The sequence below is a fragment of the Lutra lutra genome, chromosome 10, assembly GCF_902655055.1.
Source record: "Lutra lutra chromosome 10, mLutLut1.2, whole genome shotgun sequence".
Classification (NCBI taxonomy): domain Eukaryota; kingdom Metazoa; phylum Chordata; class Mammalia; order Carnivora; family Mustelidae; genus Lutra; species Lutra lutra.
The window spans coordinates 86,282,180-86,306,530 of record NC_062287.1 but is presented as its reverse complement, the minus strand read 5'-3'; the positions used below and the strand labels follow the sequence as shown (position 1 = coordinate 86,306,530).

General features: G+C 46.7%; 1 protein-coding gene across 3 annotated transcripts in view; it reads right to left on the bottom strand.

Moving 5' to 3' along the window:
• Window positions 1-24,351, bottom strand: part of KIAA1549L (KIAA1549 like) — a 262,165-nt gene that overhangs the window by 54,195 nt on the left and 183,619 nt on the right. The window contains exons 12-16 of one of the 3 annotated variants that reach the window (XM_047693070.1): window positions 21,773-21,936; window positions 19,181-19,330; window positions 15,235-15,425; window positions 8,234-8,361; window positions 2,954-3,132 (exon numbers count right to left, since the gene is read on the bottom strand). In XM_047693070.1, coding sequence (XP_047549026.1) covers window positions 2,954-3,132; window positions 8,234-8,361; window positions 15,235-15,425; window positions 19,181-19,330; window positions 21,773-21,936 — 812 coding nt within the window. The remainder of the gene's footprint in view (window positions 1-2,953; window positions 3,133-8,233; window positions 8,362-15,234; window positions 15,426-19,180; window positions 19,331-21,772; window positions 21,937-24,351) is intronic. The other 2 variants (XM_047693071.1, XM_047693072.1) reach the window with 2 other exon arrangements.

Below are 24,351 nucleotides of genomic sequence, written 5' to 3'. Positions count from 1 at the left end.
GTCCACACTGGGCAGACGTCCTAATCAAGAGCAGTTACCAGGTTATTAGTGACCCCCTCAGAGGCCTCCAGTCATTGGGCTTGTGTATCTAGTGGGAGAACTGCCTAAGGAAAGATTCAGTGGGCATGACTGGCTTTGAGAAGACTTGAAGGTTCCCAAATTATAGAACCAAGAGACATAAGACAATAAATGATCAATGAATCCATGCTCATTGGCTGACTAAAAACAACAACAACAATAATAATAATGTACTGATTGTACATTACAATCTGCTATGCCCTGTTCTAAGTGTTTTACCTATAGTAACTCATTTGATCCTCCCAATAGCCCCATTTTACACATGGAAATACCGAGGCATCAAGAAATGAACTAACCTGCCTAAGGCCACATAAATACTAAGTAGAAGACCTTGGCTTCAGATCCTTGCAGGATAGCTTGAGAGTTGGTACTCTTCTAAGCACAATGCTATTTTTCACTGACATGCTGCAGTAAGTCAAAGAGAGGGAAAGAGCACTGGACAGAGAGCCAGGGGGCCTGAACACCACATCAGGGCTTTCACAATATCCACAGTGTGCTTCTGAGCAAGCCGCTTGACCCTCTGGCCTCGGTTTCTTTGTCTAAACTATGAGGAAGTTGGCATAGAAGTTCTCTGTAGATCCATAACCAGTGAAGTTCTTTTTAAAAATTGATGACCCTCGGGTCTCGCCCGCCTCACCACACCCCCCCACTGCCCTGTGCCCTCCATGGGGCCAGGCCCCTGTCCCCACTGCTGGCCCGCTCCCCCTGCATGGGGACCAGCAGCAACCCACGCCTGGGGCTTCCCAGGTCAGAGTTGTCTTCCCAGCTCCCCAAGAGGAAGAAGGGATATTTGTGGCATAACAAGGCCCCTGCACCGACTTGACTATGACTGTCTTGGTGATCCAGCCCGCACCCCCTGCAGGCTGAAGCAGGCCCGGATCATCTGTCAGGTCAGGTCCTTTTCAGGGAGGACTAGAAGGCCTGGGAGGACTCCGTCTCCCACAATCTCTCCTCCAACTGATGCTTCTGCAAGGTGCCTAAAGATCCTGCAAAGCCCGAGGCCAAGGGCAGCATCTGGGTGGTCACTGTGAGCCTGATCCCAACCCAGGCGCTGTGCTGGTGCTGGCAGAGCAGGGGCTCGTGGGGAGATTCTGCCAAGGACCCAGGCTCCTGTGTGAGGCACTGCTGGCCCTCCCAGCTGCCCAGTGCCCAGCCACCCCTTGGTGAGGGCTCCGGCAATAAGTCTCGCTGGGCGACCCCTGAGGGCATGCCATGGAGCAGCCCAGGTCCAGCCGACTCTGGACACAGTGGGCAGGAGGTGGTGCCCACCCCACCCCTGCCCTCTGAGCGACCTCTGGGGCCCCCTGACCCCTTTCTAGGCCCAGGAGAGCAGAGGGGAGACTTTCTAGGAGGCTACCACCCCTCTCCCTTGAGCCCACAGCCTGGCCCTGCTACTAACTGCAGGGTACCCCAGAGCCCAGGGGACCGTCTGGTGGGAGTCACAGGGCCTTACTTTGGGCAGCTGCCAACTCCTACTTGCCCACCTCCACTCACAGTGTGGTCATGCCTTTGGTTCTCCTACTGCCCCACTTTCTGTCCCCAGTGCTCACCCCTTCCATGAGCCCAATCTACTAGGGGGGTAGCCCCTGAAGCCCATGGCCCTCCTGGGTTGTTCTAGGACCTCGAAGCTCTCTTCCAGGGGATGCCACTCTACAGGGGCATTTGTGATGTGTGGGTCAGCAGCTCCAGGCCCCAGCTGCCTCCGTCCCAGCCTGGGTACCCTCCTGGCACAACCTGCGAGGCTCGCAGAGCAGGGCTGCTCTCCTCTCCTACCCCTTCCTGCCACCGTTGGTTTGCTGGGAAACCAAGACCAAGAGGACCAGGAGACGTCTGTGGCCACAGCAGCCTTGAAATCCTGATGTGGTTTACAATGCCCAGGTGTAGAGGGGCCTGGCATGTTCCTCGAGGTGTGATGGGAAAAACACTTTCCAACCTTGGAAATCTCTACCTGTTGTAGGTAACAATTGCAGTCTGCAGACAAATGAAATGAACAATCAACACAACAGCTGGACAAGAGAGAAAACCCGAAGCAGGTGTGTACCCACGTGTCAGGTAGGTGCCCATGAGCGGGTTCCACGTGCATGGTCATAAAAACTCAGAAACATTTCCGCCCACCGCCTCTCTGCTGCGGGGGATGGAGGAATGGCAGATACTCTCTACCTGACTTCCTCTCTTGTTCTTCTCTAAACTGCCCATAGCTACCATCCATCCATCTGTTTCCTTTAGTCAAATCACGAGTCTCTGGAGTATATTACAAAATTTTTTCAGTCTCTTTGGAAAACTGATTCACATCCTGAAACGCACTGATAGCCTCCTGGAAGCAGGAAAATGGTTGTTTCAAGCTGGCTAAAAAGTGTTAAAGTCATCTCAAAGCTCCTGTAGTAGGCCACATTCCTGCCCGTAGGACATTTTCTTCTCTGGTCCTTTATCAGTTTGAGCCCCTTTCATCCCACTACAGCTGACAACCCATGACGAACAAGTTAAGAGTGTTACTGAAGAAGACGGAAGGTTGTGTATGTGTGTAAGGGGATGGGGAAGAATTTCTGATATTTCTCTTCATAACTACAGTTAAAAAAAGTAAACTCTATCCTCAACGTGGGGTTTGAATTCACGATCCCAAGATCAAGTGTCACGTGTTTTACTGATGGGGGCACCCAAGTGCCCCATAACCAGTGTTTAAAAAAAAAAAATCACCCAATAAACTCATTTTGGGTGACTTGCCTCCTGATTGGTACCACTGAGACCCACACACCCAGAGGTAAAAATGACTGATAGAGCCCTAGACACCACACGTAACCCGCATCCAGTTCGCCCAGATGGTGTTCCCTGGTCTGAGTCCCCAGAGGCCCGGCTGTGCTGGTCCCCAGACGCTCACCTCGCCATTGAGGGCCGCCGACTCCTGGCTCCTGTCCGATGTGGGATGCACCACGGGGAGGGCTGTGGGTTTTATAGCAATGAGCTGCACGGATCCGGAAGACGTGTCAAAGGGATCGGCAGCCGCCTTGCCAGCATTGTCGAAAAGCACAGCTCCGTCCTCTTCATCACTCGCCGGCACTGAAGCACAACATAAACACATTGATTTTTTTATTGTGTGGGGATGCTGCATGGTCGTGGGGGAATCTGTGTAAGGCTCCCTGGTTGAGGACCTTACATTACTCATCGTGGCCTCGGGAACCACAGCGTTGGGTTTGGTGCCAAGGGCTCACTACTGTTCAAGGACTTCTCTTAAATTTAAGATCTATACTATTCATTCCTTCACCATATTATCAACGGGTAGGAAAGAATCATAGAGGTTTGAATTGAAACAGCAAAAATCATCCTTTCAAAACCGTGACAAATGTTTTTTGAAAAAAAAAAAAGTAAATTTTTTTCTCTGTGTTTGAGTCGGAGAGGAAAAAAGTACAATTTGGCCAAAGCTGGCAACTATTCTTAAAATATGACAGTCAATGGAATAACAGCATTCATTCCAGTCTCTGGCACCAAAGCCGCCTGTTTTCACCCAAGGTTAGGCAATGAGTCTTCCCTGGTCAGCCGGCCGTAGGAATTACGGCCGATGCTCTATTTTTTCTTTCTCAAGGCTGCTTCTCCAATGATTTAGGTTTGGGGTTTTGTCATTGGTTGAAACAAAAGAAAACTAAGAAATATCCAAAGAAATGAATATAACACTATCGACAACTTCCCTAATTAAATAGAGTGAATTCCACATACACTCTGTTAAATTAATTCTCCCCTCTGACAGATAATTCCGCTCTGATTGCTGAAAGACACCAGTCTGCCTTGTGTGTCCATAACTAAGCTGTGGATGAAGTCCCAGAGCCGGTGGGATCTTGCTGATCGACTTGTGCTTAAAGCACTTTCCCATTAGGTAGCTCTAAGAATGACAGTTTATTGAACACGGCTGGGTGAGAGACAAATGGATCCCGTTCAAACAACTAGACCAGTGGGCAATTTGGGAGCAAAATAGGTGTTCTGTAAAATATGAATGTAACAGAAGTGTATTCATCTTTCCTACTGCTTGCTCAAGACATTGGGATGTTCTTTAAATTATTGAGAAACACATAGTTTGTATCATATTGTCACTTATCATAATCACTGATTTGCCAAAGTAAGTGGAGTAAATCGTTATTGTACGATGTGGCTCAGACTCCATAGAGTCTAACAGTGGGCTATAATTGGAGTGTTTTTTTTTTTTTTTGGTTCTGTGAACTTATTTGCAAATAGGAGGACTTGAAACAGCCAATGACAGAAGAAAAGCTCTACACACACGTCTTTTTGGAGTAGAGCTCTGCTGGGCAATTCCTGCCTGATCACCACCTATATCCCACCTGGACAACTGCTATGACACCATCTACAGCAGCCAGCCTCCAGGACGGCACCCAGTAATTCTCACCTCCAGATATTCACAGCCACAATGCATAGTACTGAGCTGTGTAACCCCTGGGGAATTGCAGAAATGACAAGGCTAGGTCATAAAAAACAAAAAAAAAAACCCTGTGGATTCTATCTTGCTCTTTCCTGAATCACTTATTCCAGGGAAAGTCAGCTGCCCTGTTATGAGGACACCAAGCAGCCCTATGGAGAGGTCCACATGGCAAGACACTGAACCTCCTGCCGACAAGCCACCTTGTAGGTGGAGTCTGCAGGCCGGGTCAAGTCTATGGATGACCACAGGCCAGGTCAACATTCTGACTGTGACCTCCTGAGCCGGAACCAGCCAAGTACGCCACTCCTGGATTCCTGACCAAGAAAGAACAGGAGAGAATAAACATAGATGGTCATTTTGGGTTGCCAGTTGTTGGGGCCATTTGTTACACAGCAGTAAGTACCTCATATACCTAAATAATCTCCCTTCTGGGAGCTTCCACCCTTGTCTTCCTGCCCAAGATACATACTCACAGCAGCCAGGATGGCTATCTCTTTGAAAAGTAACCAGATCACAGTACTCCTCTGATCAGAACCCTCCAAAGCCTTCATCTCTCTTAGAATAAAACCCAGAGTCTTTCCTCTTTGGCCCTGACCACATGGTTGAGCCTATTTCTCTTATCCACTCTGTTCCAGCAACAACAGCCTTCTTGAACACACCTGGCTTATTCTCATCTCTGGGATTTTGCATTAGGTATTCCCTCTGCTCAGAATGCTCTTTCCCTAGATTTTTGTATGCCCAGTTCCTTCTTATTTTTCAACTGCAGTTTGAAAAAGCCTTTCTTTATCCACCAATCTAAAATAGCCTGCCCATCACCCAGGTACATTTTCTTGTTTGCACTTATCACTGCTGATGTGTATTGATTTAACCTGTCCCCTGCCCCTTCCCCTGGAATAGAAACTCCACCTTTTAAAAGGTTGATGCCTATTGCTTTCCATGAGGTCTCATGTGCAATTGGCTTTTAGTAAGGGATTTGTTGAATAAATGAATTAAGGAATTTCCTGACTTAGAAAAGGAGATTGTAGGAAGTTGTTAGTATCTGCAAAACAGGTGAACACGTCAAAGTTAAAATTATGCTATCACAAAACCGTTCAGAGGGTGAAGAGATGGTACTCAGTGTTTTTAATGATTCTGGGTTGTGATACCTTCGCTTGCCACCCCGTGGACAGGGTAAGGAGAGAGTATAACTGTAACGGGACGGGAAAAGGGTATCCTGGAAATTGTATGAACAGTAGTTCTTTTCCAACCTTATTCTTGAAAAATATTCAGATTTGCACAATAATCTCTCCAGGTTTAAGAGAAAGATAATTAGCTATCCTGCCTCCCTCCCCCAAAAGATTATGTAAAAAGACATTATATTAAATATTGATATATGAAAGTGAGGGAGTCCAAGAAGTTCATGGGCATATTTAATGTATAGTTTGTCCCTAAAAGGAAAGACGTGAGAGAATGCTAAAGGAAAGGGCTGCAGTTAAACTGTGGAAGTGTCCCACATACCATACACCACCAGCATCGTCATAAATGCCACCGGCCCCGACCTCATTGTGTCTTAGTTGCACTTTTGGTTTTAACTAGCATAAATCAGCAATCTAATTTCCTTCCTTCTTTTCTTCCTTCCTTCCGTTCATCTTCCAATCCAATAAAATACACTATTGATACTTTGATGAGCTCTGACATCATGGATAGGATATGGTATAGTGGAGCCTGTGATAAAAAGGGCGAGTGGAGGTTCCATGCAAGACCCAGCCTAGAATTCTGATGTGCTTTAGCATCTGTTGGATTTTAGAGTGAACAAATTGATCCTATCATTTCTGCTTGAAAATTTCAAGCTGAACCCCACTGAATAGGAACCTGCAGTGAAACAGAGGCCACCACCCGTGGAGACTCACTGGATTTACCTCTGGCAGAAAGACAATGCAACAAAGTACCATGAACCTGGAGAAAGAATGGCTTTTTAATAGAACAAACACATTAAAACCTCAACCTCGTGCCATAATTGGATTTGATTCATGCACCTGGCTCTTGTTATTTCTGATATTTAAATAATCAAAGTGACCTAAACAATAAGGAGACAAGCAGAGCTGTGGAAAACAAGAACAGAAGGTCGGCAGGAACATTTTGGGCAGGTCAGTGTCTCACCAGCAAGGGTGGGGAGTGATGGGGTTGAAAACAGGCCTTGCTCCCTCCTTTTCTATGGATTAAATGCAAGGAAGAGGGAAAGTCATCATCTCGTAAACGTGACTTACTGACAGAGGAGTGAGTGCATTGTACATTTCTAAGCAAGAAAAAGGCATAGAACAGTAGGTGCATGGATTCATTCTCTAAAAGAACAAAGCAGTACAACAAAACAGATATGTGTGTGTTGTCATACGCATAGAAAGAAGGTCTGAGAAAGACAAAGGCTAATTTATTCAAGGTCATCTGAGGACTGGCGTGGGTGATGGGACATGTGCGGGAGGACAGACTTTGACCTGACTTCATATATCTCTGGGAAGACTTCCGTGAGCTGGCATGGCAGAGAGCTGATAGGTAGGATTTCTGGTGGTCCCGGGCAGGGTAGATATTCCAAGAAAACCCCACGTGCCATGCTTGATCTGGGTGTAGAAAGCAGTCTCTGTTACAGGGCATGGGGAATTCAGGAGAAGAAGAAATTCAAGAATCAAATCAGTAGGACAATTTAAACCAGTGCTTTACATAATGGCTAGAAATAAGAATGAGGTCCACATTTCCCCTGCAGAAGACAAATCCGTTGTGTCATTATCCCTTTTCTTACTTTCTTTTTTGGGTCAGAACAAAGAAATCAGTGACATTTGGAAACAAAGGAATATACTGGCACTAGTCCAAGAGAGAGACCCTGAATCCTAGCCCATCAAATTCCTGTCTACCGGAGTGCCAGATTATTTGGCTTTTCACCTGGCCTTTCTGCAGGATCCCACCTTACAACCCATTGAAATCTGAAGGGCATTTCTTTGGATCTGAGTGGCAGCCTGGGGTACTCGAACCTGGGCTTCAGCCAGCCAGCACCGCAGGGGAAAGCCCGTGGAAGGAGGGTCAGAACAAAGGTGGGTCGGGGGCAGGGCGGGGAGGGGGAATACAGTCATGTCTGATGGATGCCATGTAGAGATGGTGTCACAACACAATAAGGCAGCTCCAATGACGTATAAATAAACCCTATCCCCCAACCCTTAGAGGGAGGGAAAAGATCTGTGCGAGGGAGAATCCAGCCAGTTTTGTTTCCCTAGAGAAAAAAGGCAGAAGCATGGGCTGATTTTTGTGATGACATTATCGATCACCGTGTCGTTTCCTGGGAGAGGTGGCTTGGTGATACCTGGTTTCCCTGGCAGAGACTGAGCCCCTGAAACTTACCAAGGGAGTCAGGGCAAGAAAATGAGGGGAATCTCCAAGACAAGCAGCCGTTCGGAGATCTGACCCTCTTGCAGATCTGGTTCTAGGCATCCTGTCCACTCAGCCAAGGATTAGAAAATATCGCAAAGCAAACATCAGTGCATTCTGCATAGGGCTTTTCTAAAGCACTGGGCAATTCCATAAGGTCAGGAAGCAGAGGGCACGAGAGTATAATTCAGAGGTGGGGGGTCAGCCTCCTGACTTTTCTGGGGCGCACCAGAGAGGAGAACCTAGGGTGCTTGTGAGCGTGGGCTTGTGTGTATGTGTGTGTGTGTGTGTGTGTGTGGGAGGGGCTCGGGGCTGGTGTTGGCAAGGAAGGCTTCTCACCATTTCTCTTCCGTGCCTCCTCCTTTGTCACTTTCTGCTGTGCCATGACATTCTGGGGCGAGCGCCTCCCTGAGCTGGGCTTCCCTGATTCGTTGCTGATGACAGAGCCATTCTCACTGGGCGACCTGCTGGAAGTAACCATAGCAACAGGAAGATGGTAAGTTCTGACTCCAGAGCCTCCTCTCAAGGTTATTTTATTTGCGGTTTATGTCTGTCACCTTTCATTCTGGCTTTATCCACAAAGAAGAAATGATACAGGAAAAGAAAAAAGAAAACAGCAAAAAAACAAAACAAAACTAGCCCCACACTACTGCAAGGGGTAAGCGTCTGGCCATGGTGAAGTCTGTTGTTTACAGGAAGTGCTTGGCTCTGCAGAGAAGTTCAGCGAACGCGGCCCTCAGGTCCCATCTCTGTTCCATTAACCCCCAGTGACTGTGGAAGCGGTGGTGATGGTGTTTGGAAGCAGGCCCCCTTTTTAAAACACAGTGCTCTGAAGAGGGTTGGAGAGCGCTGGATTCAGGGGGCATCTGAGGGCACATGCATAAGACATATGGTTCTCTTTGGCGATTCCCTTTACGGAGTAGACCTTGACCACTGAAGTTGAAGTCACCGCGTCACTGAGTTTGTCACTTTGCCTCCCACACGGGCGTGCGTGTACACACACATGCTCTGTAACTGCGCTAACAGGCAAACCAATTTGAGCTGCTCAGCCCTTCAGGAGATGCTTCGTGGGCACCAGCTCTGCCGGGCGTCAAGCCACGTGTCCTGGTATACAGAGACACAAAGACGCCCCCCAACATGTTCTCCAAGAACTCCCCATCAGAAGCACCAGCTGGGTGCCAAGGGCTACACAAATGGTTTCAGAACTCTTAGTGAATCGTAGGGACAAACCACTGGTCTGGTGATTGTCACCCTTGTTTCGCAAGTGAAGGATGTGACGCTGGAGGTGGGCGGTTTTGTCCCAGGCTGAGGATCAGCGGGAAGATCCTTCCTGCTGAGGAAGCGGCAGATCCGTTCTCGAAACCAGGGCTCCTCCTGCAGGTAGGGGCTCTCCCCACATGCCAGAGCACCTCTCCTTCACAGTCTCCTAAAACATCCCGGTTAGAGCCCTGGGCAAGCCAGGGGCCGTCTCCCCTTCTCTTGGGGCCCATTCTGGTCTTCTGGGACTCCCTGGGAAATGGGCTTTTGGAGCCCCTGCTGCAGTTCATGCTTCCTTAGGCCTCAGATTGTCATAAACACCAACTGCCTTCCCTTCTGTGGAGACAGTCAGGGGCAGGTATCCAGAGGCCTCATCGAACCCCATATTCTTCTACCGTCAATGGTCCGAATTCAGAACATAAAGGCATCCAGCCCCTACGATGGAAGATGGGCTGGAATGACATGGAACCCTTGACCAGTAAGTAAGCAGCTTCTAAAGTGGATGCTCCTCTTTCTTCCCCTCCCCCCTCTCTCCCCATCCTCTGTGAACTTCAGCACCCTAAAACCACCACCAGTGAAAGGGCCGGCTCCCATTCACCGGATGAGGCCACATCTGCCCAGGGGTTCCACAGAACAACGGAGCCAAATGAGATGGTCCTGGCAGACGTGCCTCAGGCCAGTGTAAGTTTAGGAAGTCTTGTTTATTATCTTCCTTCTTTGGATGACCTAATGCACTTCAGCATATCAAAGGCCCTGATCAGTTCTATAAAGAGACTCCTCTCCTTTGGTTTAATCCAGCATTTCCAGGTTTATTTGGCCCCAGATCTCTTTCACCATAAGACACTAATATAAAGAATGCAGCTTGGGAAAGTATAGATAAGGTATTCATTTATCAAATATACATTATTTGCCCAACAGCTCTTTGATCACTGAGTCCTAGATGTACACAGATACGTCCACAGAGAACACATAAGCCCTGAGATTGTTTTCAGAATGGCACCTCCTCTTCCAACTGGCTTTATTGGGACAGCAAGACTCTCACTGAAGTCCAGAGAGGAAGGAAGAAGAAAGACTTCTTGTAACCTATTTTATGTTCACAAAATACTTAATGGTATTTGTAGCATTTGCATATTCTTTCTTCATTTGATCCTGAAACGATTTTCTGGCTGTTCCTTTCACTCCAGGGAAAGGCATGAATGAGCACATTTCTGGAGAGAAACTACACCTCTGCTTTACTGTTTCATCAGCTTATAACCTTATGTCTACATGGGGCCATCAACATCTGGTCAAAAACAGAAAGTGAAATTTGTATGTGTCCATGTCCACTCACAGGGCAGTAGCAAAGATGTTTCTGAAGGCAAGAAAGGGCCACCTGTGAGGCTATAGTTTTAGGCTGTTGAACTCAGTAGGCCCCCTTCTGGGGATATGGGTGTACGTGGAGCTCGGATGAAGGGGTGAGGAGGATTAATCAGTTGCCAAACAGTTATGGCCAATCACCAAATTGAATGGCCGTGCCTATGAGGTTGATCCTCACCCATTAATCCTGGCCACAGACCAACAAAACAGCATCACCAACAGCCTTGGCTAGAGGAACAGGGCCCGCAACGCTTGTCTGTTTGCAAGCGGCTGAATGCTCAGATTTCAGTTTTAAACCAGTTTTAAAGAATAGATTTAAAAATCGAGATATTTTAGCGACCATCAAATTTCTGGTTTCTCCTGTTTTTTACTTGTGAAACTTTCTGGATCACCTAACAGACCCATTCAGAGGGGTCATGTGGTCCTCAACCGGCAGGAACCAGGGAACTGATGTGGCAAGATGGAAAGCCAGAAAAATAAATGCGTGATGAGTTTGCTGTTGGTTTTGGCATCTTTGTTTCTTTCCCTAATGACTCCCATGGTCAGCTGAACTTGAACAGAGGTGAGCTTTCTCGAATAGCTTTGGCAATGACAGAGCTAGACCTTAGCAAAATTCTATTTTTACAGTAACATTATGAAGCAAACGTAGAAATCATTCAGTGGTGTAGACATTGTTTTCTTTATCTATATTTGTTTCATAAGCTATTATTTCTTTTATTAAAGATTTTATTTATTTTTTATTTATTTGACAGACAGATCACAAGTAGGCAGAGAGGCAGGCAGAGACAGAGAGAGGAGGAAGCAGGCTCCCCGCTGAGCAGAGAGCCCAATGTGGGGTTTGATCCCAGGACTCTGAGATCATGACCTGAGCCAAAGGCAGAGGCTTTAACCCACTGAGCCACCCAGGTGCCCCTAAGCTATTATTTCTTAATAAAATTCCCAGGGTAAGTAATTGAATTTGATTACCAAAAGTAGACTCCTTGCTAATTCAAGAAGAAATGCTTGTTCTAAAAAAATTTTTTTTAAATAAATTTTTATACAACTTAAATCACTCAGCTAGGATGGGTAAAAGGAATTTTTATTCTTCCCAGCAGTGCTGTGTTAATATCCTAATTTCAGTAATTCTATTTATTTCTTTTCAGGGTCCTCTAGTAGGTGATAAATAAGTTGTTACCATGCCTTTATTGTATTTGGCAAAGATCATAATGAGAATAATTACTGTAAGCAATTCTATTTGCCAGTCAATTCAGATAATTCATCTACTGCTTTGCCGTATGTTTCAATTCTTCATGCTGGGGCAGACGGTTGTAGTTGTGATTCTGATTTATTCCCACCTCCCCGTAACCAAGCTTTGGTGGTCTCCTCCCATCTTAACTCTGGACTAGACCATGTGTCTTGCTTTGGCCAACAGGACAGTAGCAAACATGACACTGGCGAAGATTTGAGAAGTGCCCGCATTTGTGAGAAAGCCAGAGTGAGCCTGCTAGAGAATGGGAGACGCTAGAGAATGGGAGACCCTGTGGCAGGGGGCCCCAGTTACCGGGCCAACCCGGCCAACCTACTGCCTGACTACAGATGCATGAGTGAGCCCAGCTAGATCAACCAAGCCTGGCTCAGCCCAGAACCACCACCTACCTGAGCTCAGCCAAAACGGCCAACCCACAAAAATCACGAGCTGAAGAAATGGTGGTTGTTTTAAGCTGTTAAGCTTTGGAGGAATCTGTGGCAAGGCAATCGAGAGCTAATCCACATCTCTTCAACCTTTGTTCCTACCCAAGCTGGAATCCTACCTGCTGTTTCTCTCTAGATCTTTCTGAGGTACCAAGAACTCCTGGAGGGAAAAAACACAGAGTCTTGTTGCATGACTCCAGTGCAAAATTTGTGTATTTGACACAGACAATCCTTCCATCCCCCTTCATATAACTCCTTTCTCTTGGCTTCTTGGAATCCATTCTTGCTTTGTCCTCCCCATGCCTTTTTTTCCAATGCTTTTCGGTCTCCTATGCTGATTCTCCTTCATCATCTGGACCTCTAATCATGGCAATGTTCCAGGGATCAGGTCTTGGATCTCTTCTCTACCTATACTCTCCTAGGTGACTTCGTCCAGTGTCATAGCTTTAAATAACTAAATGCTGACAACTCCTCCATTTATATTTCTACTCTGGATCACTCCTCTGAACTGCACATTCATTCAACTAATTGAGTTCTGAGGACTTTCACTTGGATGTCTAAGAGGCATGTCAAACTTACCGTGTCCACATCCAAACTAGTGATCATCTCCTACAGATTTCTTCTCTTCCAGTCCTCTCCAACACAACCTGTAGCAAATGTGTCCCCCTCTATTTCCACTCCTCACAACAATCTATCAGCAAAGCAAGGCTTGTGAGCTCTTCCTTCAAAAACGTGTCTAGAATCCCATCATTTCTCACAGCACCGTGCCTTGGCCCACACCGCCATGTCTCACCGGGACTATATAAACAGCCTCCTGATTACCTCTCTGCCTCCACTCTGTCTCTCTACCATCTGTTGTCCACACAACAGCCAGAATGAGCTTTTACCACTGCAAGTCACAGCATGTCACTGTTCTTCTCGAAACCTCCAATGACTTCTGATCTTCCCTCACAATAAAATTCCAAGTCCTGACTTTGGTCTGTAGAGCTTGACATGTTCAACTTCAGGCAACTTCTCTGACCCATCTGTCACCACTTCCTCCCTCGTTCACTTCGGCCTCCTTGGCCTTCTGGCTCTTATTCAAGCACGTGAAGAGATTTCCTCCTCGGGGCTTTGCACATGCTGTTCCATCTGCTCAAAATATCTTTGTCCAAGATAGCCTTGAGGCTTACACATCATTTCATTCAGGGCTTTCTCAAGTGTTACTTAACCAGAAAATCTTTCCTTGACTTCCGGGCTAAAATAGCATCATGCCCCCGCCCCCTTCCACTGCTCTATCCTCTTACCATGTTTTGGTTTTCGTCTCCATACCCATCACCACCCAACGTACTGTGCATCTATTTCTCCATTTGTTTATTGCCTAGCTCTCCCCACCAGATTGTAAGCACCACGAGAGTAGGAACTGTGTCTTGTTCACTGCAGTATCCCCAGGGAAGAGCATTCAGCAAATATCTGTTAGGTGAAGGGAGGGATAACAGGAAGGAGGCAGGGGTGATGTAGCTCTCCCAGCCTCCACTGTGGTCTCAGGCAAAGGAGAGAAGGGACTTGGCAATGGGAGTTGGTTTGGCCAGCCAACAGGGCTTGCCATAGAGAGTTCATTACCTTTTTATAAGACTATTGTAAAGTCCTTACAGCCAGTCTCCTGGCCTCTAGCCTAACCTTTCCCATCTATCATCCACACTGCTACTGGAGTAGTCTTTCTAAAATATAGGCTGGACATCACTGTCTTGCAGAAGAACTTTCAGTGGTTTCCCACCGCCTAGAGAATATAGGTCAAACTCCTGAGCGTGGCCATCGAGCCCCTCCACAATGTTCATCCATCTGGTTTCATCCTTCACTGCACCCCAACCACTGTGAACTATAAACCCTAGGGACATTCACCAGTGCATGAATGTGTGCTGGTCCCTCTTTTTTCCCAGCTCCTTTGGACTGGACGCCTTTCTCTCTCCCCAGCTGTTGACACTCCACTCACCCCCTGAGGCCCAGGTAGAACACAAGCTCCTCCACCACCTTTACCTTATCAGAATTAAGCTCTTTCTCTTCTCTTTCCATAGCACTTCGTTTAGACTCCCCTATGAGCACTTACATGTCATGCTTGGTTTCCAGATATTTCTCTCTCTGTCCCTCCGTCATGAGATCCTTGGGGTCAGGACTCAATTGCAAACCTTTCTGTAGCCTTTCCAATGCATATCAAAGTGCTCTGCTAATGGTAAAACTCCTAAAATTTTTAAAAAAATGTTTATCTATTTATTTTAGCAGGGGATGGGCAGAGGGATAGGGAGAGGATAATCTCAAGCAGACTCCCCACCGAGTGTGGAGCCCGATACAGGGCCCAATCCCATAACCCTAATCCCATGACCTCACAATCATGACCTGAGCTGAAACCAAGAGTCAGATGCTTAAACAACTAAGCCACCCAGGTGCCCCCTCCCAAAAAGGTTTTCGAGCTCAAACCACGAACTCTTGAAAAACGGCCAGATAAAAAAATCCAACTCTACTGAATCAAGGGCACTGTTTCTAAGACAAGTTTAAAAATACAAGTGCGACGCCAGTGCCCAATTCGTTGTAATACATGTGAAAGCTGAAACTCTGCTGCTGTGGCTGATCAGTGACATAAAACCTCCCAAGGTGCGGCTCATGAGAAGCCAGTGTTATGATCCTTGTCATCGCTCTTAGTCTCCTTCTCAAACATTCAAAACAAGCATGACGGGGAATTTTATTTTTTATTAACCTATAACGTATTATTTGCCTCAGGGATACAGGTCTGTGAATCATCAGGCTTGCACACTTTGCAGCACTCACCGTAGCACATACCCTCCCCATTGTCCATCACCCAGCCACCCTCTCCCTACCCCCCACCCCCAGCAACCCTCAGTTTGTTTTGTGAGATTAAGAGTCTTTAATAGTTTGTCTCCCTCCTGATCCCATCTTGTTTCATTTATGAAGGGGAATTTTTGAAGAGAAAAGTAGTATTAACTCAAGGGCTTCAGCTGCTCTCACCATCAATTATTCCCTTCGCTGGGGGTGGGGAAGGCAGAAGTCGGCCCCATGCCTACCTCTTTCTGGTTTCGGTGGACTTGGCCGTCTTGATGGTGCTTCCGTCCTGGGCGATGTCTCTTTCCTGAGAGGCAGGAGGATCTCTAACAGGGAGTGGAAGGACCACCGTTTCCTGAGTCACAGGGATGACCTCCTCATCTGCCCCTTGCTGGCCCAGGTGCTGCTTGGCATAATCAAAGCCTTGCACAGGCTGCAAAGAGGAAATGGATCTGTGGTCAGATTTCTGAGTGTGACTCGAAATGATGGCTTTAAGAGAAGAGAGTGCATGAGACAGGACCACACTTAGCTCTCTGATGAACAAGCATTAACTCAAATCTCCCCCGTAATTCCCGTCTGCAAAATCAGAATCTCTGCTCATTCCACTCAGCTATAGAATCTCCCTAGACAAGACTTACTTGGAAAAACGATGACTATAAGCAAGACCCAAGTACGTGTGTGAGAACAAACTTCTCTCAAGAATCTTAAACCACCAATTTGAAGTCACTAGATACTGCTCATGAGCGACTCTTAATTGGTATGTGATCTGCCTTGGAACGTCCTGTCATCCCCAAACTCCGCTTTCACATGGCTTTATGCGTAGTAAGAGGTGTGTGACTTTGCCAGGTGGCTTGAAAGCTGAACCTCAGTTTTCTCATCTGAGAAATGAACACCATCAGCTCGGCTTTACCTACATCACCCCTGAGTCTTAAAGGGGAAGAGAGGCTCTGAAAACAGAAAGAAATGTGCTTCCACATGTGAGAAACACCATTAATAATAAAATGGGATTTGTGGAATCACTCGACTCCAGACCTACGGCTCTCCTATGATTCATTACTGGGTAATTAGCAAGGCTTTTATTGCACAATATCTGAAATCCCAAATGAATAGGGCAGCTGTGAGCAAAACCCAACAGACGTCTATTAGTGGTGCAATAAAAAACCAAGAGGCGTGTTTAAACAATTCCTGAGAGTGTCTCTGTTCTGTTTTCCACCCCAGAGCAGCACAACAGTGATTCAGGGCAGGACAGTGGGGTAGTGGGGAGCACCAGCTCTGAAACAGGCTGCCTGGGTTCCACTCCTGGTTCCCCCACGTATTAGCTAGGTGACCTCGGGTAAGACATTGAAATTCTCGGCACTTTGGTTTCCTCACCTGTGAAATGGAGATCATAGTAGGGTAAACAGGATTAAATGTATAAGTATGTGAAAATGATTTAATCACCCTCAAAGACACGCTGGCGCAGATTGAGTAATAAATGCACGTTCAGCATTAAGTGACATGCCTGGCCCATGTGAAGTTCTTAGTCAGTATTAGTTAATATTGTTCACCTTCCTATTAAATCACAGGCCAGGTGAAATAGAAATCTGTGATTCTCTTCAAGAAAATCTGGGGATGAAACTCAACCTCCACCACGTGGGTTCCCTTAGAACCTGACATGGGAGGACACCCGCCTTCAGCAGTGAATTTGGCTAAGAAGTGTAGCGAGGAGCATCCAGCTACACGCAATGGTCTAGGGCTGTGGCCCAACGTGTCGAATCCTCCTACCGCATCTCAGGACAAGAGGGAGTTTTATTGCTAAATCCAGCAAGGCTTCCTTACGTCAGGCTGTCTGTAGCTTGGCCATGGACCGTTCCTCCAATTGCCAGGGAAACTCCCTGTGGTAAGTGTGCGCAGCCTTCCCTCTGCACTTAGACACATAACCCGATCCAGATGGTGACCCCGGACATTTTGTGCCAAGATCTGGCAACGCGCTTCTGAAATAGTGTTTGTCTATTCATTTCCCTCCCTCCGGTGGGGCCACATGAAACAGAATGAGCCTTTGAACCGCCTAGTCATGCTCCTAGACTACTGGATTGCCTGCTCTTCCAACCGACGGTCACCAAGGGGATTCGACGGAAATGTTTCTAGAAGCTGACCTTTCTTCCCCAGGTCCACTGTTTTATTGTCTCCTGGCTCGGTCTTGTTGCTTCCATTCACATCTTTTCTAGGCTCCCCCCTGACAAGCTTCTAAAGCTATTTCTCTGAAAACCACTCAGGTCATGTCACTCCCCCATTAAAATTGTTTCATAGCACTCAAACCCTTCAGCAAGGCATTCGGGCCCCACACAGCCTGGCAGGACGCGCCTGCTCAGCCATACTTCCTGTGGGCCCCTTTTCCGTAGTACTCCCATTCCTCCATGACCCTATTTAGTATAGGGGTCAGGGACTGTGCCAGGGACTATGCCTGATGCTGGAGATATGAAGATGAATAAGAGCGGGCCCCCACCCTCAAGGAGGCTTTGATACTACTGGTAGAGTGCCGAGTGCGTGACATCAATTATCACACTTCATGCCCACCGTGGTTCAAGGAGGTGTGTATTTATTATGATGAGTCCCCACTTTAAAGATAAAGAAACTGAGATGTGGAGAGGTTAAGCCACGTCCCCAGACTACGCAGCTGGTCTGTGGTGAGGTCGAGATTTGCATCCAGTTCTGTGTGATGCAGAACCAGAACATCTAACCACTGCCTGGTGATTCTTCCCGTGGCCTCTCCTCTCCTTCTGCAGCCCGCCATCTTGGTTGGGCATCTGCTACTGTACTTGGCTTGGCTCCTGTGCTGAGACTCCTGGTCTGGGCAAGGAATTGAGAGTCTCTAATGATAGCTAAGATTGCCCAGGAACCTAGAGAACAACAAGCTGGCTCTGCCCTTCTCCCTTTTGCCCCCACTCTTCCTGTATTTGGCCCTCACCCTTTACCTTGGGTTGAAGTTATCTACTAGATACTTCAGGGGACTGGGTTGACGATGAGTGAGCAGAAAGAGAAACATTAAAGAATGACAAGGTCAAGGGTGGCCTACTGTTAATTACGTTAATAATAACAGTTCTCACATATGTTCAGTACTTACAGCTTGCAAAACACTGACACCTCATTTCATGCCCACAACCACCCTGTGGGGGAAGCAGGGCAAACATCACAGTCTTCATTTTACAGGTAAGAACACAAAAGCTCAGAGAGGTTCAGTGACTTTCCAAAGATCACACAGCTAAGTGGTGAAAGACTCAAGACTAGTCCCTTACTCTTCTGACTGGTGGGTAATGGTCTTTCAACCTTCACTTTGAAAAATCACCTGTGATTTGTTAATTGCCCTTGGACACACACTAGTGACCTCTGACACCATTGAGATATCGTAAAGTATCCATAGTTGCTTCAATGAGTTTTGTAAAATTATCAGATCAAAATATCCCCAACAATTTCAAAGGTAGACATGTTATCCTGACCTTTTAAGAAAAAAGCATGTATATTAATAAAGGCCAACCAATAGATGAATGGATAAAGACAACGTGGTTCATATATATATAATGGAATATTACTGAGCCACCAAAAAGAATGAAACCTTGCCATTTGCAATGACATGGCTGGAACTACAGGGTATTATGCTAAGCACAACAGGTCAGTCAGAGAAAAACAAATATCATATGATTTCACTCATACATGGAATTTAAGAAACAAAACAGATGAATAAGAGGGAAGGAAAGAAAAAATAAGATGAAACCAGAGAGAGAATGAGACAAACTATAAGAGACTCTTAATCACAGGAAACAAACAGCAGTGTTGGAGGGGAGGTGGGTGAGGGATGGGGCAACTGGGTGATGGGCATTAAGGAGGGCATGTGATGTGATGAGCACTGGGGGTTATATACAACTGATGAATCACTGAACTGTACTTCTGAGACTAATGATACACTACATGTTAATTAATTGATTTTAAATTTAAAAAATAAAGACCAACTTGTAGGTAATATTTATGTGAGGCACAGCTCAAAGTAACTTTCATAGCTCAGTTAATCTTCCCAACAACCTATAAGTAAATACTGTTATCATTCCCCATTTCACAGATGGGAAAACTGAGGCACAAAGAGGTTAAGTACTGGTCACACAGATAGTATGTGAAAGAGAGGAAACAGCCGGGCGTCTTTAGGGAGTGACTGACCTGTCCCGAGCAGATGGTCATGCCAACCATTGCGGGCCCTCCAAGCTCCATCCTGCATCTGGATGTGGCCCTAACTACTTTCCCGTAAGGCTGCCTGTTCCAGGGAGCCATGTTCTCATCAATTATATGAAGGGAACCACTGGGCAAAGGCTGTGAATCCAATGAACAAAGAGTAAAGAGAAATGAACCGGGAAAAAAGGTCACAAAAACCCTGATGCCTGGCCCTCCGGCATTTATCATCTTCTCAACATTCAACCTGCAGAAGCCCAGCTGACCACCAAGGTTAACAGCGTTCGGTCTATGGTACCTTGTCTCTGCTGAAGGGTGGTGGCGTGCACGCGCTGGCCTCGGCTCCCAGGACAGGCGCGCGTGCGCACTCACCTCCGCTTAGCCTCTCAAGTCTGTTACCCGGTCTCAGCAGGGATCCCCGGGAATGTCGTCGGACACGGCAGCCTGCATTCTAAAGACGCAGGGATGTCCCTGGAGATGAGGAGGCCATCCTCCCGCTCTCTGGATTGGTCACAAAGGCAAACTTTTTCATCCCACCCCGTCCCTTGGCATTAAATGAATTCTGCTCACACACACACACACACACACACACACACACACACACACACACACACACGGGTGGCGAGGAGTGAGGCAGGCGGCTCTGTCCTCTCAAACACTGCAGTGTCCCTGGGTTGCAAGAGCAGAAGGACTGCAGTAAAGAGGCAGTTCCACCCCGCTGGCTTCCTGGGATAAAAGGGCTTTGCAAATCAAAGCGCTCAGCCCTGCCTCATCGAGGGAGAAAACAACCAGCGCGCCACCCGCAAGTGAAGACAAAACGTAAAATCGGCTTGGTTGTCAACATCCGCCAGGCACCACGCCCCAGGTAGGAACATGGAAGGGGTGATGAAAACCCACAAACATGAATCTCTTCCAGCTTCCAACAGCTTTCCAGCCAGAAGGTGTGCTGAAATCGTGGGCTGCCCACCTCACCTTGGCAAATTAATAAAATTCTGGCTTAATCTGTAACACAAAGTTGGCATCTACAACCTCCGTGTGGCAGGTTTTGCATTCCTGGGCTAGGCTGCAATTAGATTCTGGTAATTACTGTTATGTCTGAAAGGCTCAGTTTGTAACTAAGCTAAGATGGGAATCAAATACCCCTTCTTGGAATGGTTTCATGTCTCACTGCTTGGACCATTGCCAACACAGTGCTGCTTCTGGAAAGCGGGTGCCTTTGGGTCGACAGAAGCAGAACAACATTCTTTGGAGTTTGGCTCTTTCATAGACAGAATGTCTGATCAAACTGCAGCATTGTAACAGGTGAATTAGTTTAATAAACAACAAAATCCATTTGACTTCCTTTGCCCAAGCAAGGTGCGACCATCCAGAAAGGACTAGGCAGGCATGACTCCTGGCAAGGACCATCTCCATGACATTCATTCCAACAGAATGGAATTCCTTTTGCCATTTCATTCCTGCACAGGTGGAGAGAGCTCAGAAGTTCTGTGCTGAAAGAGGAGTTTACCTGCCAAATCTCAGTGTTCAGGAAGGTGTATAACGGGGATAGAGCCCAAACACACAGGTCTGAGCCAGAGTGGCTCCTCTGCCGCTAGTTAGGTGACTTTAGACAAATTCCCACAGTTGCTCTTTTCCTTTGGGTTTCTCAACAGTAATATGAAAATTATAAAACCTGGCCCGACTGCGACCAATCTTATAGGGCTGCCGTGATGAGCTAACAAGATGACAGACCCAGAAGAAGCCGGCAAATGGTGGGGCGTTACTGAAACATCAGGCATTAGAGATTATCATATTTTCCTCAGAGAGTATCATGAAGGGAGCTATGTGACTGGAAAAGTAGCCTTCGGAATTTCCAGAGTCCGCTCTGCTTCCAGTCACCAGAGGTGTGGCAGCTGTGCAGGGTGGACGGGCTCCCAGCCAGGCTTCGGTGGACCTGCTGAATCGGTGTTCGATGGCCGCTGGGCCAAGGCTCTGCAGCTTGCCCGTCATGGCAGCCTTTGGCGATAAGCCGCTCCAGCCAATGGAAGGACCATTTTGAGAGTCATATGAGTCCCGAAGAGCACTGCATTCGGAGCTAACAGACCTGGTTCTGCCATCAGTTGTGCTGCTTACTAACTCTGTGATCTTAGGTTGCTTCTCTACAAAAGGAGGTTGTCAGATTAGGCGGTCTTTCAGGTCTACCTAGCTCCTGATTTTCTGTGCCTCAGTTTCCTCACCTGCAAAATAATGGCCTTTCCTTAAAGCATTGCTGGGAGGATTGAGTTGCTGTCCATAAAGCCATCAGAAGCACTTATGGTGAAGGCAGAGCATTAGAGAAGCATTCGTTATCATGTCCTGCTTATAAACATAAAGGGTGTACAACGATGTGAATATACTTAACAACACTGAATTACACACTTGAAAAGGGTTAAGAGGGTAAATTTTATATTATGTGTAATTTGCTATAATTTTTTAAGGATCCAAAGAAAGAAAAGTTCTCCTCCAAAATGAGGGCTTGCTAGAATGTTTCTGAAGGTATTTGCAATGGCCTCAAAAGCCAAGAGAGAAAAGGCAGGCAGAGTCCCTCCTCACCGCCTCACGCACCTTTGCTCTCTGAGGTAGGTTCATCATGGTGTCTGGCTTGAAGTCGTTCTTGTTCTTCCGGCAGAGCACGGCGGTGATGATGATGATGATGACCGTGACAACGGCAATGGGCGCCAGCACCGCGGCGATGATCCACAGGTTGTTGGGTGGGTTCTTCACCACGGCTGTGGGAAAAGCAGAGGGAAGCACATGACAAGGGACACTAGCAGAAGGAAAGTAGCCCCTACACCCCTGGTCCCAAGTCATGAGATTGTGACATGAGGGTCTGGGATCAGAAAGGCTCTTGTCTTGGGCAAGTAACTCAAGATCTCCGAGTCTCTGTTTTCTCATCTGTAAAATGAGGCTATCACTTTGTTAGGCAGCCAAGAGATGAGGGACAGGTGGACCTTTGGTGTGGTCCCTAGTAGGTTCTCAATAAATACTAGCCTTCACTATTACTAAGAGAAAGAGGAAGATGGATGGTATCAATTTTCCCTACAGGTGATGTCCATGAATCCAAAGAGAAGAGAAAAGACATCTGAGGGTCAGAGTTGGACTGGAGGCAGGAAGCAAAGGCCACGGAGAGATGTCTCTAAACACTGGAGTGAAGTCACCTCTGAGTGAGTGATTAAAAAACACAGCTGAGTAGATGGATCTACCCCCACCAAGTGTGTCTGGGGAAGCTTGGAAATGCCTTGGTCTAATCATAAGGAGCAGGTTGCTCTCAAAGCCAGAGTAAGGAGTAACTGAAGATATTGTCAGTAGGAGGAATGTGTTATTAGGCCAGGAGGTGCTTCTTTGGAGGTGGGATTGGAACTAGTTAACCTACAAAGGGCAACGGGGTGACGGTCATGCTCTATATCAGGATAGGGATTAGGGGCACATGGGTGTATACATCTGTCAAAAATCATCAAGTGATATACTTAAGATCTGTACATTTTACTCTATATAAATTTTACCTAAACATCATAAACAAGTATTGAATTCTAGGCAACGATATGCATGCTCAAGTGTTTAGGGTTGAAGTTGCTGATGTTTGTAACTTATTCCAAAATGCATCAAGAAAAAATAAGATGGATTAATGGCTGGATGGAAGGACAGACAAATAAATATGTGAAAATGAAAGTATAGTAAGATGGAATCTAGGTGGTGGGAACAGAGGGTGTTCACGGTATGGTTCTTTCAACTTTTTTATAAAGTGGGTTAGGAAAATGTAAAACAGAAAAAGTCTTTGGCATAAGATGGATGAGTCTCTCCCATGATCACTGGCAGAGAAGCTTAGAAGATGCTTTTGTCCAATCAAAAAGACCAATGTGTTCTTAGAACTGGAGTAAAAAAAAAAAAAACCGTAACCAAAACAATCATTTAGAAAGAGTTATTGGAAGGGAGTGGGTCTATAGGAAATCTAGAAGAGAGAGCCAAAGGGCAGTTAAGAACTTGCCATGTCATAGGAATGTATCCCAACTGGCAGATGTGGGGAATCCAGCTGGGGTAGGTCTATCCTGGTGGACAAGATGGCTGCAAGTGGCTGTTTCAGCTTATTGATATTGTCCCCTAATCCCACCCAAGTTCTCTGCTCTCCTACACCCTAGATAATCTCAGAGACTCAAGGCTTTAAATACCATGTATGCTGGTGATGTTCAGGGATAGATCTCCAACCAGGACCACTATCCTGAACTCTAGATTCCTACATCCAACTGCTAACTCAACTCCAACTGGATACTTAAGAGACATCTCAAATTTACTATGTCTAGAACCCAAGTCTCAATTTCTCCTCCAAACTCATTCTTCTTGTGATAGTCTCCAACCCAATAAATTGTGGCTCCTTCCTTCCAGTCATTCTGGTCAATACCTTTGCTACCAATGTTGACCCTTCCCTTTTACACTCACCCAACATCCTATTCATTAACAAACTTTGTCATCTCCACCTTCTAAATAAACCCACAATCTGTTCACTTCTTTCTATCGCTGCTCCCACTGTGGTCCAAGCTACCAACGTCTCTTATTGAATTACTGCAGTGGCCTCCTACCTTGTCCCTTATCCTCTATAATCTATTTGCAACGCAGCAGCAGAGTAATCCTTTAGAAACTCAGATCACAACACTCCTCTGCTCAAAACCTTCCAGAGGCTACCACTCCCCTCAGAGTAAAGGCCAGAGTCCTTATAATTTCTAGAAGACCCTAAGTTATCTGCTTTTCCAACCACCCTGTTACTTCTCTGGCCTTACCGCCCACTGCTCTGTCTCAGGACCTTTGCACCAGCTTATACTTCCACCTAGAGTGACTCTTCACCCAGACACCCATGGCTCCCTCGCTCACTTCTTTTAGGGCTATAAACAAGTGTCACTACATCTGCTCTCTCTCAGACAGCAATCCCTGCCCCCAGCATTCTCCGTTCCCCTCATCCTACTCAATTCTTCTCTTAAGCAGCGCCTCTCAAACCTGTGCATGCCAAACACCTGGGAATCTTGTTCAAGTGTACGATTCTGATTCTGTGAATTGGGGCGAGGCTTGAGATTCTGCCTTTCTAACAAGCTCCCAGGTGGTATCCATGCAACAGGCCCCCAGGCCACACATGGAAATGTAAGGCTTTAAAACAA